This window comes from Salvelinus fontinalis, chromosome 30 (genome assembly GCF_029448725.1).
Source record: "Salvelinus fontinalis isolate EN_2023a chromosome 30, ASM2944872v1, whole genome shotgun sequence".
Lineage (NCBI taxonomy): Eukaryota > Metazoa > Chordata > Actinopteri > Salmoniformes > Salmonidae > Salvelinus > Salvelinus fontinalis.
Window position 1 is genome coordinate 25,303,229 of NC_074694.1, and position 16,590 is coordinate 25,319,818.

The 16,590-nt window shown below is 43.7% G+C and overlaps 1 protein-coding gene across 1 annotated transcript in view; it reads right to left on the bottom strand.

Moving 5' to 3' along the window:
• Positions 1 to 6,522: 6,522 nt before the first annotated feature.
• cdc42ep4b (CDC42 effector protein (Rho GTPase binding) 4b) overlaps positions 6,523 to 16,590 on the bottom strand; it is a 31,470-nt gene continuing 21,402 nt past the window's right edge. The window contains exon 2 of the mRNA XM_055890140.1: positions 6,523 to 11,271. Coding sequence (XP_055746115.1) covers positions 10,019 to 11,041 — 1,023 coding nt within the window. The 5' untranslated portion in view covers positions 11,042 to 11,271 and the 3' untranslated portion in view covers positions 6,523 to 10,018. The remainder of the gene's footprint in view (positions 11,272 to 16,590) is intronic.

Genomic DNA, 16,590 nt, shown 5'->3' on the forward strand with positions numbered 1-16,590 from the left:
ACCAGACAGGATCTGCCAGAGCCGCCAACCAGACAGGATCTGCCAGAGCCGCCAACCAGACAGGATCTGCCAGAGCCGCCAACCAGACAGGATCTGCCAGAGCCGCCAACCAGACAGGATCTGCCAGAGCCGTCAGTGAGCCATGAGCGTCCAGAGCCGTCAGCCAGCCATGAGCGTCCAGAGCCGTCAGCCAGCCATGAGCGTCCAGAGCCGTCAGCCAGTCATGAGCTGTCCCTCAGCCCAGAGCGGCTATTTATTCAGAACTGCCTCTCAGTCCAGAGCTGTCTCTCTGTCCGGAGCTGCCTTTCAGTCCGGAGTTGCCCCTCTATCCCGAGCTACCTCTCTATCCTGAGCTTTCTCTCTATCCTGACCTACCTCTCTGTCCTGAGCTATCCCTATGTCCTGAGCTATTCCTCTATCCCGGTGCTGCCCCTTGTGTCGATGTTACCCAAAAGATTAAGTGGGGGTAATATGAGGGTGGTCATTTGTAAGGGGAGATATAAGCTGGGATTGACTATGGTGGGGTGGGGACCTCGCCCTGAGCCTGAGCCACCACCGTGGTCAGATGCCCACCCAGACCCTCCCCTAGACTTTGTGCTGGTGCGCCCGGAGTTCGCACCTTAAGGGGGGGGCTATGTCACGCCCTGGCCTTAGTATTCTTTGTTTTCTTTATTATTTTAGTTAGGTCAGGGTGTGACATGGGTATTTATGTGGGTTTTGTAGTGTCCAGGGTGATTGTAAGGTTTAGGGGGTTTATTTAGAGTAGTTGGGTTTATGTTTAGTATAGTTGTCTAGCAGTGTCTATGTTGTGTGTAGTTGTCTAGGAAAGTCAATGGTTGCCTGAATGGGTTCCCAATTAGAGACAGTTGGTTTCTGTTGTCTCTGATTGGGAGACATATTTAAGGTAGCCATAGGCTTTAGTTTGTTGTGGGGAATTGTCTATGGTGAACGTTTGTAGCCTGTGTATGTGCACTACGTTTATAGCTTCACGGTCGTTTGTTGTTTTGTTAGTTTGTAAGTGTTTTGTCTCGTTTTGCCTTCTTCAATAATAAAGGAAGATGGCTTATTTTCCACATGCTGCGTTTTGGTCCGTCTCTCCTCCACACGATCGTGACAACGATATCTCTCTACCAGACGAACTTAATGCATTTTATGCACGCTCTGACAATATCAACATCATGCCGGGTGTGAGGGCCGTCACCGACCCAGAGGACTGGATGATCTCACTCTCCTAGGCCAACACGAGTAAGGTCTTTAATCAGGTCATCACCCGCAGGGCCTGACGGTATTCCAGGGGGCCTTCTCAGAGTATGTGCAAAACATCTAGCCGGCATATTCACGGTCATTTTCAACCTCTTCTTGTCCCAGTCTGTAATCCCCATGTTTTAAAATGACCACCATCATTCCTTTACCCAAGAACTCTAAGGCGTCATGCCACAATGACTACTGCCCCGTAGCACTCACATCTGTAATCATGAAGTGCTTTGAGAGGCTGGTTATGGCACACATCAACTCCATCATCCCAGACCCACTCCAGTTTGCACACAGATCCATTGACAACGCAATCTCAACTGTGCTCCACACTGCCCTCACCCACCTAGTCAAGAGGAATATCTATGTGAGAATGCTTTTCATTGACTACAGCTCATAGTTCAACACAGTTGTATTCTCCAAACTCGCCACTAAGCTTAGGACCCTGGGACTGAACACCTCCCTCTGCAACTGGATCCTTGACTTCCTGACGGGCCGACCCCAGGTGGTGAGGGTAGGCTAAAGAGGGTGGTGCTGACAACCCAGTACATCATGTATGCATTTACATTTACATTGTATGCATGTATGCATGTCAATCTCTCCTGGTGCAAAGTAGAGGAGAGATTGACTTCATCACTACAGTACTTGTGCTTGTGAGAGGCATTGATTGATATGTTGAATGCACCGAGCTGTCTGTTTTAACTACTGGCACACAGCCAAAACACCCATGCATACCCTACAAGACGTCACTTCACAGTCCCCAAGCCCAGAACAGACTATGGGAGGCGTAAAGTACTACATAGAGCCATGACTAGATGGAACTTTATTCCACATCAAGTAACTCATGGAAGCAGTAAAATTGTATTTAAATAACAGATAAAAATACACCTTATGTTACAGCGGGGACTGTGAAGCAACACAAACACAGGAACAGACACATGCATACACACACGATAACATACGCAGTATACACACACACGTACACTTGGATTTTGTGTTGTTGATATGTGGTAGTGGAGTAGGGGCCAGAGGGCACACACTTGGTGTGTTGTGAAATCTGTTTTGAATATGTATATATGCCTTAATTTTGCTGGACCCCAGGAAGAGCAGCTGCTACAAATACACAAACACTCACTTCATAATTTTCTCAAACACACATAATATGCCTAAACAGTTGAAGTCGGAAGTTTACATACACTGAGGTTGGAGTCATTAAAACTCGTTTTTCAACCACTCCACAAATTTCTTGTTAACAAACTATAGTTTTGGCAAGTCGGTTAGGACATCTACTTTGTGCATGACACAAGTAATTTTTCCAACAATTGTTTAAGGACAGATTATTTCACTTATAATTCACTGTATCACAATTCCAGTGGGTCAGAAGTTTACATACACTAAGTTGACTGTGCCTTTAAACAGCTTGGAAATTTCCAGAAAATTATGTCATGGCTTTAGAAGCTTCTGATAGGCTAATTGACATCATTTGAGTCAATTGGAGGTGTACCTGTGGATGTATTTCAAGACCTACCTTCAAACTCAGTGCCTCTTTGCTTGACATCATGGGAAAATCTAAATAAATCAGCCAAGATCTCAGACCTCTGTAGACCTCTGGTTCATCATTGGCAGCAATTTCCAAACACCTGAAGGTACCACGTTCATCTGTACAAACAATACAAAACAATGTGGCAGGTATAAATACCATGGTACCATGCAGCCATCATACCGCTCAGGAAGGAGACGCGTTCTGTCTCCTAGAGATGAACATACTCTGGTGCGAAAGGTGCAAATCAATCCCAGAACAACAGCAAAGGACCTTGTGAAGATCCTGGAGGAAACAGGTACAAAAGTATCTATATCCACAGTAAAATGAATCCTATATCGTCATAATCTGAAAGTCCGGTCAACAAGCAAGAAGCCACTGCTCCAAAACCGCCATTAAAAAAGCCAGACTACGGTTTGCAACTGCACATGGGGACAAAGATTGTACATTTTGGAGAAATGTCCTCTGGTCTGATGCAACAAAAAAAAAAACTGTTTAGCCATAATGACCATCATTATGTTAGGAGAAAAAAGGGTGAGGCTTGCAAGCCGAAGAACACCATCCCAACCGTGAAGCACGGGGGTGGCAGCATCATGTTGTGGGGGTGCTTTGCTGCAGGAGGGACTGGTGCACTTCACAAAATAGATGGCATTATGAGGGAGGAAAATTATGTGGATATATTGAAGCAACATCTCAAGACATCAGTCAGGAAGTTAAAGCTTGATCGCAAATGGGTCTTCCAAATGGACAATGACCTCAAGCATACTTCCAAAGTTGTGGCAAAATGGCTTAACTTCTTGTCAATATGGGGGCGCTGTTTCTCCAGTGGTTAAAAATAGTGGCCAAATTAAACTGCCTCGTACTCAATTCTTGCTCGTACAATATGCATATTATTATTACTATTGGATAGAAAACACTCTCTAGTTTCTAAAACCGTTAGAATTATTTCTCTGAGTGAAACAGAACCGATTCTGTTGCACTTTTCCTGTCAGGGAGTGAGATTTCAGAAATCCAGGTCCCTGTTCTGAGATCAGTTTATAAGTCACCATGCAAGCTATGAGGGTACATGCACTGCATACGCCTTCCTCTAGATGTCAGTAAGCGGTGAGACTTTGAATGGAGTCGATTGCGCAATCTGGGACCTTATATTAGACCGTGGAACAGGAAGTACCGTTCTTTTCAACAGTGCGCTTGGCGCATGAAGACATCAGAATGGCGTCCTGCAAACGCTTTCGTATTAGTATTTCTATATCTCCGGTCATGTTTTTATTCGTTATAGGTGTTAAAGACATCATAAGGTAGTTAATTTAAACCGCAGTTTATCAGTTTATCAGGGCCATCACAAAGCCCTGACCTCAACCCTATAGAAAACTTGTGGGCAGAACTGAAAATACGTGTGCGAGCAAGGAGGCCTACAAACCTGACTCAGTTACACCAGCTCTGTCAGGAGGAACGGGCCAAATTCCACCCAACTTATTGTGGAAGGCTACCTGAAACGTTTGACCCAAGTTAAAGAATTAAAGGCAATGCTACCAAATACTAAGAGTGTATGTAAACTTCTGACCCACTGGGAATGTGATGAAATAAATAAAAGCTGAAATAAATAATTCTCTCTACTATTATTCTGACATTTCACATTGTTAAAATAAATTGGTGATCCTAACTGAACAAAGACAGGGAATTTTTACTCTGATTAAATGTCAGGAATTGTGAAAAACTGAGTTTAAATGTATTTGGCTAAGGTGTATGTAAACTTCCAACTTCAACTGCACATTTATACGGACTCTACACAAACGCACTCACATACCATACACGCCACTGCTACTCTATTTATCATATATTCCGATGCCTAGTCACCTTACACCTATACATACTGTATCTACCTCTATCACTCCAGTATTCATGCACATTGTAAATATGGTACTGGAACTGACTGACCCTGTATATAGTATGCTTACTTTCTCTTGTTCTTTTTTCTTATGTTCTTTTTCTACCTTACAGTGCATTTGGAAAGTATTCAGGCCCCTTCTCTTTTCCACATTTTGTTACATTACAGCCTTATTCTGAAAGGATTTTTAAAAATCTAAGCAATCTACACACAATACCCCATAATGACAAAGTAAAAACTGTTTTTTAGAAAGACCCTTTGCGATGAGACTCGAAATTGAGCTCAGGTGCATCCTGTTTCTATTGATCATCCTTGAGATGTTTCTACAACTTGATTGGAGTCCACCAGTGGTAAATGCAATTGATTGGACATGATTTGGAAAGGCACACACCTGTCTGTCTATATAAGGTCCCACAGTTGACAGTGCATGTCAGAACAAAAACCAAGCCATGAAGTTGAAGGAATTGTCCATAGCGCTCCGAGACAGGACTGTGTCGAGGCACAGATCTGGAGAGAGGTACCAAAACATTTCTGCAGCATTGAAGGTCCTCAAGAACACACTGGCCTCCATCATTCTTAAATGTTAACAAGTTTTGAACCACCAACTCTTCCTAGAGCTGGCCGCCCGGCCAAACTGAGCAATCAGGGGAGAAGGGCCTTGGTCAGGGATGTGACCAAGAAGCCGGTGGTCACTCTGACAGAGCTCCAGAGTTCCTCTGTGGAGATGGGAGAACCTTCCAGAAGGACAACCATCTCTGCAGCACTCCACCAATCAGACCTTTATGGTAGAATGGCCAGATGGAAGCCACTCCTCAGTAAAAGGCATGACAGCCCTTGGAGTTTGCCAAAAATAATATAAAGGACTCTGACGATGGGAAACCAAGATTGAACTCTTTGGTCTGAATGCCAAACGTCACATCTGGAGGAAATCTAGCACCATCCCTACGGTGAAGCATGGTGGTGGCAGCATCCTGCTGTGGGGTTATTTTTCAGCGGCAAGGACTGGGAGACGAGTCAGGATCGAGGGAAAGATGAACGGCGCAAAGTACAGAGAGATCCTTGAAGAAAACCTGCTCCAGAGCACAGGTGAAGGTTCACCTTCCAACAGGACAACAACCCTAAGCACACAGCCAAGACAGTGGTGGAGTGGTTGTGACAAGTCTCAATGTCCTTGAGTTACCCAGCAAGAGCCTGTACTTGAACGCGATCAAAAACCTTTGGAGACCTGAAAATAGCTGTGCAGCGACGCTCCCCATCCAATCTGAGAGCTTGAGAGGATCTTCAGAGAAGAATGGGAGAAACTCCCGAAATACAGGTGTGCCAAGTTTGTAGCTGGCAAAAAAAATCTAAAAACCTGTTTTTGCTTGGTCATTGTGGGGTATTGTATATAGGGTATTGTATATAGATTGAGGGGGAAAAAAGCTATTTAATCCACTTTAAAATAAGGCCATAACGTAACAAAATGTGGGTAAAGTCAAGGATACTGAATATTTTCCAAATGCACTGTTATTTTTAGTATTAGGTTATTGATTACTGCATTGTTGGGTTTTAGAGCTTGCAAGAAATGTCATTGTACATGTACACGTGGCATTAACTTGGGGGAAAAAACAGATTGGCTGTCTCTCTATGCTTAACTGTGTGGAATTTTTGGAGAGGTGCATCTCTAACACTGCTTTGTGTGAATACCAGTGTCTAACAAGTCGCCTCAGGCTCCTTATGCGTGTAAATTGTCTTAAATTTGGTAAATAAAACGTGAACTGACTCATAAGTATTTTCCCACTGAAAAAGCTCCTATAGTGACAGACAACATAGAATGTGAAATAAGCCACAACACTGCTCCTGGTAAAGATGACCAGCTTTCCCTTTTTATTTAAAAATATAGCTGTTATTTCAGAAGAGGAAGAGTGAGGGAGGTAAATATATTAATATACAGTAGAACGAGAGAAAGTAGAAGAAAAATAGCACATACTTGGCATAAAAACTATGTAACATTCTACAGCTGAGACTGAAAAAGAACAATCCTTTCCCCTTTTTACCACAGGCATCAGGCCAGGGCACTGAAATCCGCTTGCAGTTGAAAGCCACTTTACCTTCTGATGGCTCTTACATTAGCGTCACTATGCCATAATGCCTATAACGAAACATAGCAATAGTTACCATTTTTCATATACGATACAATTAGTATTCATCTACTTCTCTTCAGCAGCAAATAAAATGGTGGTGAATAGGAAGGAGTGTTTTGATAGATGAAAATATCCCCATATTGGGTAAGAACAGGTAAGGGATTACAGCAGCTCAACCCACTTTCCATGGACAAATTCTACAACAAATGGAACAAGCAACGGAGTTTCAAATAACAAAGCAATCCCAAATTTGACCCATTTACAAATGAACAGTGAGAGAGGCCTGAGACTTATTGTAAGTAGCCTATACTGCTGTAGCCTGTAAATGTGTCATTCAAAAATCAAGAAACATAAAAAATGTAAAAAGGATGACTATTACATACTTGGCACATTTACACCTGGTCATTTTAATCAATGTACTCGACTGATCTCTTTAATACATACATGTACACATGAAACTAACATACATAGCATGAACGCGGCTGAGTGATGTCACATCCTGGAATTGTCCCTCCCCTCACTTCAACACCATAGGATAATGTGCCCCACCCTTCACTCGCCCAACCAACACCATAACAGGAAACAAAAACAGTGCTCCCCCAGTGTCACAAATATAATTTCCTTTCACAGGCATGAAGGCAATAGATTACTCAGGGATCCAGGAAGGATTGAGCAGGTACTTCCTGCTTTACCATAACAGATGAGATCATAATCTGACCAAATTAATGAATGTGAGTGAGGGGGGAACCTAGTCACACTGCAGGCATCTCAAAAGACACCCTATTTGCAACATGGGCCTTGGTCAAAAGTAGTGCTCTATATAGGGAATAGGGTGCCATTTGGCACACAACTGTAGGAGAAACTAAACAGGTCCACCTGTCCTTTCCTTTCCCAGACATGTGACTCATGAATGGATGAGTCGTTGGGTCAGTTACCGACCAATAAGCCAAATATGTTTATGAATGAGAGGGTGGAGGGAGGCCAGATGGTGTTGATGCAATCTTCTCCTACGGTAGCCCAGGCCTGCACGGCGCAATGGAGAAAGGCGGGTAACAGTCACTTATCACTAGTGTTCTCTTATTACTTATATCCTCCTTTCAGACGTCTCTCCTCTTGCTCCTAACCTGCTGATCCTACAAGCCTGTGGTGTGTGTGGGGCAAGAGATGACCACATACAGATTTAGTATCTTAATTAGATCACCCTGTTGCAGAACTTTCCTGCAATGCAAGAAATGTAAAACGTGTAGTGTATTCAAGGTTTAAAGGCTTCTGAAGTTTCAGACCTGATTTCCCCTTATGAAAAATGTATCAACCCCTACAAAAATGTAGATGAATTATAATTCACATAATAATTCACATTTCCTGTTGCTGCAGGATTATTTGTAGCAAACTGGCTCAAATTAAGATCCTACATCTGTAGACATGACAGTCTACTATTGTACAGTCACCACTTGTTCACAACCACTTTCTCTGCTACTGTAAATTGTCTTTTAAAATCGGTTTCTAAAACATATGTACAATAAAAGTGCTACTGGACATGAAAGCGGCAACAAAAAGGGCAAATTTTCTTAGCAAAATTGACATTTGTCCATTAATAATAAGTAAAGCCAAAAAAAAGAGAGAAAAATGTACATGAAAACTAAAAAAAAGTGATTCTTTATGTACAGTAGTGTTTTAGGGAGTGAGCCATCTTGCTATACCTTGGCAGTGCTAGCAGGGGAAATATGACTGAGATCAGTGTTGTTGTGTGTGTTTCTATGTTTCTACTGAGTCCATTGATCTGAGCTAACAAAGTGTCATGGACTCATGGCCTAACAAACAACTCCAAAGCTAAGGCCTAAATTGTCTCACTGGGTTGGATAGTACCTTAGGCTTGGATGAACTAAAGATCTCCAAAATCCACCCTAACTTTAACAAAGCTCCCTTTAATCAACATGGTGACTTAAAACAGGGCACATCCATTAAGTAGTTACTAACAAATGAAACTGTTGGCTCATTTATGACATCAGAGTGTGTTGGGCATGTATAGAGCATGTTTAGAAAACTGGTCCATTGTAAGTGAACAGTTGACACTAAAGCTGACTAATGGTTAGAATAATGAACCACCAAGTTGTGACATTTAGAACCTGCTAGAAGACAAACCAATTATGTAGAAGACCAATTATGTATGTATGTGCATACAATGTATAAATGTAGGAAAAAAAACTAGAAACTTAAAACTTCTGAACGTTAACAAACCAATATTTTAACTGCATCTCACGATTCTCACTTCACTCAACACACACAATTAATTCAAGGCCCCAAGGCTATGCGGCTACGCTAGCTAAACCCTGGGATACTTTTCTCTTCTTCATTTCTTTTCCCCCTCTTCCTTCCTCCAAAGCTGTGTGAAAAACATACCGTTCATCCCATTACATCATATGACCCGGCCTCCACCTAACGCATCACACCTCTCTCGAGGAGGACTGCCGTTTGATCAAAAGTGACCTCGGTCAACCTCCATACTTCCGCTTTTAAAAAATGTGACAGTGTGAAGATCGCTGGTTGGTGGTTGGCTTTCCCTTCCTTATTAATGCGCTATAAGGAATGTTAGGGAAGGGAAATCCTCTGGATGAAAAGACAATGGGGGCGTGGGTGGGATATGTTCATGTTGGATATAAGTGGATATGAGGGTTGAGATCCTTGAGATGTGCCCCCTTAAAGCATAAACACACTGATGACATATTGGAACTGTGGGATTAGATCATCATAATGACAGATTGTATTTCTACAAAAGGAAATCCTCAAACCAATAACTAGTGTGTGTGTGTGTGTGTGTGTGTGTGTGTGTGTGTGTGTGTGTGTGTGTGTGTGTGTGTGTGTGTGTGTGTGTGTGTAATTCTGTAATGGCTAGAGTAAAAGGACTCATAGGACAGGAATTTTGTTTCCGTGAACTGTAGAACACACACACACACACTGGAGTGAATAAGGCTCAGTAACAGATGGTGAGTGATTGAATCCTAATACAGGAAGTATAGCAGAATAAGGTGTGCACATAGAGATTCTCTGGATAGATCCATATGTAAAAATGTAGGTGCACCAACCCTTCCCTCCCAGGCTTGTACTAGCTTCAAAACTCATGAAGAATACGCATCTCCAGCCGTGTCCTCGCAAACCATGTTCTGGTGTCTTTATAAATCACGTTCTGTGTCGGTGGTGTTACAGCCCTGTTTTGTTTCACACCCTGATTTCATCTTCGTCCTCGTCCATGAAGGAGAAGTCTTTGTCATCCTCCCCCCCAACCCCCGGAGAGCTGTACTTGGCGCTGTCCGTGTCCCCCTCCTGCAGGTGGTGGAGTGGTTTCTCCTCAAGAGCGGCGGAGCCGGAGGAGGAAAAAGAGCAGCTGTCCAGGTGGCTGTGGTAGTTCCTGGGAGGGGTGTTGGGGGGGTCTGCCATGATTTTCTGCTGGGGATAGGTGCTGCGTGGGGGCCTGACTGGCGGCTGTAGATCCACCTGGTCCTCAACATTGTCCTCCGTGGTGGGAGGTCTGAGGGGGGGTGACCCACGGCCCTCGCTGCCCTTCCCCTCCTCGTATCCCAGGTCGTCCTCAACCCAGCCCTTCTTCTCCATGACGCTGAGGATGTCTCCCAGCATAGAGGGACCCAAGTCGATGTGGAACGACATAATGGACTCCGCATGCTTCATCCCACCACCTCGAAGATGGGACGGTGGCAGGTCAGTCAGTTCTCCGAAGTTCCGCTCATCGAACTCCAGGTCCATGGCCGCGGCACCGTTGACCGGTTTTCTGATTCCTTCGACCTCGGGCAGCTTCTTCAGAGGGCTGGAGGAGACGCTCTTGGGCATCTGGGGACCACCGCCCATCCTGCCCGCATCATCGTCGTTGAGGTAGGGCAGTGAGATGGCGTTTTTCACAAAGTTTGGCGAGCCACCAGGGGGTTCCAATGCATTCTCGCCACGGTTCACTGACTGGGAGCGCTTACTGCTCCTGAAGGTTCGGGACAGCAGGCCTGGTTTGGGGACAGGTCCAGGCGAGCTCTGCTGCACCTCTGGAGCTGGTTCTTTAGGGGGCTCCCCAGACCGGGTACTCAGGAATGAGGTGTCCCCAAAGGCATCGCCACCACGACCTACATGCATGGTGTGTCTGAAGTCCCCGAGAGGGGCACTGATCATCTCTGCAGTCAGGTCGGCTCGGGAGCGACGCTTGGACTGGTTCGAGGTTAGCTGCTTGAGGATAGGCATGGTGATGTCTGATGAAGTCGCTCAGTGATATAATACTCAACAAGAACAGAAACAGTTCAACAAAGAAACTCCTGGTTGGTGCTAAGTATTATGAGATGTTTGTCTTTCTCACGTTTAATTGTAAACTGTATTGTCAAGGCAAGGAGAGATCCAGGTATCTGGAGTACACAGCCATTGTGGTCCGTCAAACAGCTATGTTGAGGTCTGGTGCAGATAATCCACAAATCAACCTAAGGGAATAACAGAAGAGAGGACACATTAAAACCACATTGCAAGACCTATGCAAACCAACTCAGATCCTCAAAGTTGGCAGGGAACATGGAAACTAACTACAACTTAACACAGAGTGGCTTTGTCATTTTATTCCTTTGGACTGGAAGCAAACAACTGGAAATTACAGTAAACAGCAACTATTTCCAATAGCTGCTGATTGCATCTGAGGCACAGAATCAAGACAACTTTCTTAATCTATGCTGCTGTGCCTCAAATGTGGAAACTTTTATTGACAGGCTGGGGCTTTGAAATAAAACCTCCAGTTGAGAGGTTAATTTCTTTCTCACTTAACTGAAACTCGTTAACCTTCCAAGTAAAAAAAAAAAAGGGGGTAACACACAAGTCATTGATTGTAATACATTGGTATTCATGCCAATACTTTATTTCTTAAAATGGCACTTCCAAGCTCCCATAAAATTTTGAAATATTGTTTAAAAGTGGCAGCCGGAATATTAATCAGTTTGGCTTTTCAATTTTTAGGAGGCTGTCGTCTGAAGTCCGCGCTGCCAAAACAGTACTCTGCTCCACTGCTGCAGTTCCCATTTGTGCCCCTGCATGCCTCCCTTTGTTACATAACCCTACGGTCACAGGATACTGAGAGCCCAGTGGCTCCAGCTGCCAGGGATAAAGACATTATGGAAAAAGGAATGGAGAGGAACATAATTTCTTCAGCAGCTTGGATTAATTTAGAACAACCGATCAGACGGTCACTGACTGACTATTGTTCTGCTCGCACCCTTCTGTCACATCAACTCAGTCTTGGCTTTTTCTCTCCCTCTGTGTGTGGCTCTCTCAGTTCAGACACCTTTAAGAGGTTGTTTAAAGCTCACTCCCACCGCCACATCGTCCATATGGTCACCAGTGACTTGCATTACTGAAAGCATGGTGTGACTGATCACTGTGTTCAGAACTTTTGATTAGAGTCAGGGACCCTGATAAGCATACAGCACTGCCATTGGGAGATGATGTACTGCTTAAGTGCTCTGGATTTCACAGCAGATACTTTGATCTGCAACCTGGCAGCACTATGATCTATTACTCAATAAGCCAGACAATATGGGCCGTTTCAGAACCTGGTGAGGAGTATCTGCTTACCCAGGCCAATCTGTCTTAGTGTTTCATTGCTGGGTCAATGGTGACACCATCTCATCTTTGCTTCACGGAAACATGGCTCACTCGAGAGACGCTAACGGAGTCGGTGCAGCCAGCTGGTTTCTTCACGCATCGCGCCGACAGAAACAAACATCTTTCTGGTAAGAAGAGGGGCGGGGGTGTATGCCTTATGATTAACAAGACGTGGTGTGATCATAACAACATACAGGAACTCAAGTCATTCTGTTCACCTGATCTAGAATTCCTCACAATCAAATGTCGACCGCATTATCTACCAAGGGAATTCTCTTCGATTATAATCACAGCCGTATATATTCCACCCCAAGCAGACACGTCGATGGCCCTGAACAAACTTTATCTGACTCTTTGTAAACTGGAATCCACACACCCTGAGGCTGCATTCATCGTAGCTGGGGATTTTAACAAGGCTAATCTGAAAACAAAACTCCCTAAATTCTATCAGCATATCGATTGTGCTACCAGGGCTGGTAAAACCTTGGATCATTGTTATACTAACTTCCGCGATGCAAATAAGGCCCTCCCCCGCCCTCCTTTGTTGCTTCCAGCCTACAAACAGAAACTAAAACAGCAAGCTCCCTCGCTCAGGTCTGTTCAACGCTGGTCCGACCAATCTGATTCCACGCTTCAAGACTGTTTCGATCACGTGGATTGGGATATGTTCCGCATTGCGTCCAACAACAACATTGATGAATACGCTGATTCGGTGAGCGAGTTCATTAGAAAGTGCATTGATGATGTCGTACCCACAGCAACGATTAAAACATTCCCAAACCAGAAACCGTGGATTGATGGCAGCATTCGCGTAAAACTGAAAGAGCAAACCACTGCTTTTAACCAGGGCAAGGTGACCGGAAACATGACCGAATACAAACAGTGCAGCTATTCTCTCCGCAAGTCAATCAAACAAGCTAAGTCCCAGTATAGAGACAAAGTAGAGTCGCAACTCAACAGCTCAGACACAAGAGGTATGCGGCAGGGTCTACAGTCAATCACGGATTACAAAAAGAAAACCAGCCCTGTCGCGGACCAGGATGTCTTGCTCCCAGGCAGACTAAATAACTTTTTTGCTCGCTTTGAGGACAATACAGTGCCACTGACACAAGGGTGCATTCTGAGCCCTCTCCTGTACTCCCTGTTCACCCACGACTGCGTGGCCATGCACGCCTCCAAGTCAATCATCAAGTTTGCGGACGACACTAGTGGTAGACTTGATTACCAACAACGACGAGACGGCCTACAGGGAGGAGGTGAGGGCCCTCGGAGTGTGGTGTCAGGAAAATAACCTCACACTCAACGTCAACAAAACAAAGGAGATGATTGTGGACTTCAGGAAACAGCAGAGGGAGCACCCACCTAATCCACATCGACGGGACAGTAGTGGAGAAGGTGGAAAGTTTTAAGTTCCTCGGTGTACACATCACGGACAAACTGAATTGGTCCACCCACACAGACAGCGTTGTGAAGAAGGCGCAGCAGCGCCTCTTCAACCTCAGGAGGCCGAAGAAATTTGGCTTGTCACCAAAAGCACTCACAAACTTCTACAGATGCACAATCGAGAGCATCCTGTCGGGCTGTATCACCGCCTGGTACGGCAACTGCTCCGCCCACAACCGTAAGGCTCTCCAGAGGGTAGTGAGGTCTGCACAACACATCACCGGGGGCAAACTACCTGCCCTCCAGGACACCTACACCACCCGATGTCATAGGAAGGCCATAAAGATCATCAAGGACAACAACCACCCAAGCCACTGCCTGTTCACCCCGCTATCATCCAGAAGGCGAGGTCAGTACAGGTGCATCAAAGCAGGGACCGAGAGACTGAAAAACAGCTTCTATCTCAAGGCCATCAGACTGTTAAACAGCCACCACTAACATTTAGTGGCCGCTGCCAACATACTGACTCAACTCCAGCCACTTTAATAATGGGAATTGATAGAAATTATGTAAAAATGTACCACTAGCCACTTTAACCTGTCTAGGATGAGAGTGCCGCTAGCGGCACTCCCCCCCCCCCACCCCCACTGAAAAGGCAGAGCCGCGAAATTCAAAAAAAATATATTTTTTTAAATATTTAACTTTCACACATTAAAGTCCAATACAGCTAATGAAAGACACAGATCTTGTGAATCCAGCCAACATGTCCGATTTTTAAAATGTTTTACAGGGAAGACACAATATGTAAAGATGTACATCTATTACCTAAAAACACATTAGCATAATCCACCATCTTTTCTTTGTCCACCAACACCAGTAGCTATCACCAATTCGGCTAAACTAAGATATTTATAGCCCCTAACCAAGAAAAAAACTCATCAGATGACAGTCTGATAACATATTTATGGTATGGGATAGGTTTTGTTAGAAAAAATTTGCATATTTCAGGTAGATGGCATAGGTTACAATTGCACCCACCGTCACAAATGGACTAGAATAACTACATAGAGCAACGTGTTTACCTACTTACTAATCATCAAACATTTCGTAAAAATACACAGCATACACTAATCGAAAGACACAGATCCTGTGAATACAGACAATATTTCAGATTTTCTAAGTGTCTTACAGCGAAAACACAATAAATCGTTATATTAGCATAGCACATAGCACATAGCAGCCCAGCATTGATTCTAGCCAAAGTGAGCGATAACGTCAACATCGCCAAAATATATTAATTTTTTCACTAACCTTCTCAGAATTCTTCAGATGACACTCCTGTAACATCATATTACACAATCCATATAGAGTTTGATCGAAAATGTTTATATTTAGCCACCAAAGTTAGACAATGTGAAATGTAGCCCAGCTGGTGAGAAAATGTCCGTGCGCCATATTAGACAGTGATCTACTCTTATACATAAATACTCATAAACGTGACTAAAAAATATAGGGTGGACAGGGATTGATAGACAATTTAATTCTTAATACAAATCGCGGAATTACATTTTTTTAATTATCCTTACTTTTCAATACAGTTTGCGCCAAGCGAAGCTACGTCAAAAAACATGGCGTCCTAAGCCACTAACATTTTGACAGAAACACGATTTATCATAATAAAAATGTCCTACTTTGAGTTGTTCTTCCATCAGTATCTTGGGCAAAGGATCCTTTCTTGGGTCTAATCGTCTTTTGGTGGAAAGCTGTCCTCTTGCCATGTGGAAATGCCAACTGCGTTCGGGATGAACTGGAAGCGTGCCCAGCAATTCACAGCGTTTCAGAAATAAATGTCCCAAAATCGCACTAAACGGATATAAATTGCTATAAAACGCTTTAAATTAACTACCTTATGATGTTTTTAACTCCTATAACGAGTCTTAACATGACCGGAGAAAGATTACTCCCAACACTAATGCTTGGAACAGGTGCGGGTCGGTGTCCTCCACGCGCATAACGCAGCTCCAAAAGAGTGACTAGCTACAGGGTTTTTTAATTTATAGTGCCTGTGAACGCGCAATCGACCCCATTCAAATCGTCATCACGTAAAGGCATCCAGGGGAAGACGTAAGCAGTGTCCGTATACTCATAGGAATAACATTGGCTTTAAAACTGACTACAGAACAGTGGCCAAAATTTCTGAAATCTGACTCCATGTCAGGGAAATTGCTGTAGAATGGGTTCTGTTCCACTTAGAGACAACATTTCAACTCCTATAGAAACTATAGACTGTTTTCTATCCAATAATAATAATAATATGCATATTGTACGATCAAGAGTTTTGTAGGAAGCCGTTTCAAAAATTACAAGATTACCATAAATAGTGACAACAGCGCCCCCATCCTCAACAGGTTAAACAATGCCACTTAATATAATGTTTACATACCCTACATTACTCATCTCATATGTATATGCATATACTGTACTCTATATCATCTACTGCATCTTGCCATCTTTATGTAATACATGTATCACTAGCCACTTTAAACTATGCCACTTTATGTTTACATACATTACTCATCTCATATGTATATACTGTACTCTATACCATCTACTGCATCTTGCCTATGCCGTTCTGTACCATCACTCATTCATTTATCTTTATGTACATATTCTTTATCCCTTACACTTGTGTGTATAAGGTAGTAGTTGTGGAATTGTTAGGTTAGATTACTTGTTGGTTATTACTGCATTGTCGGAACTAGAAGCAC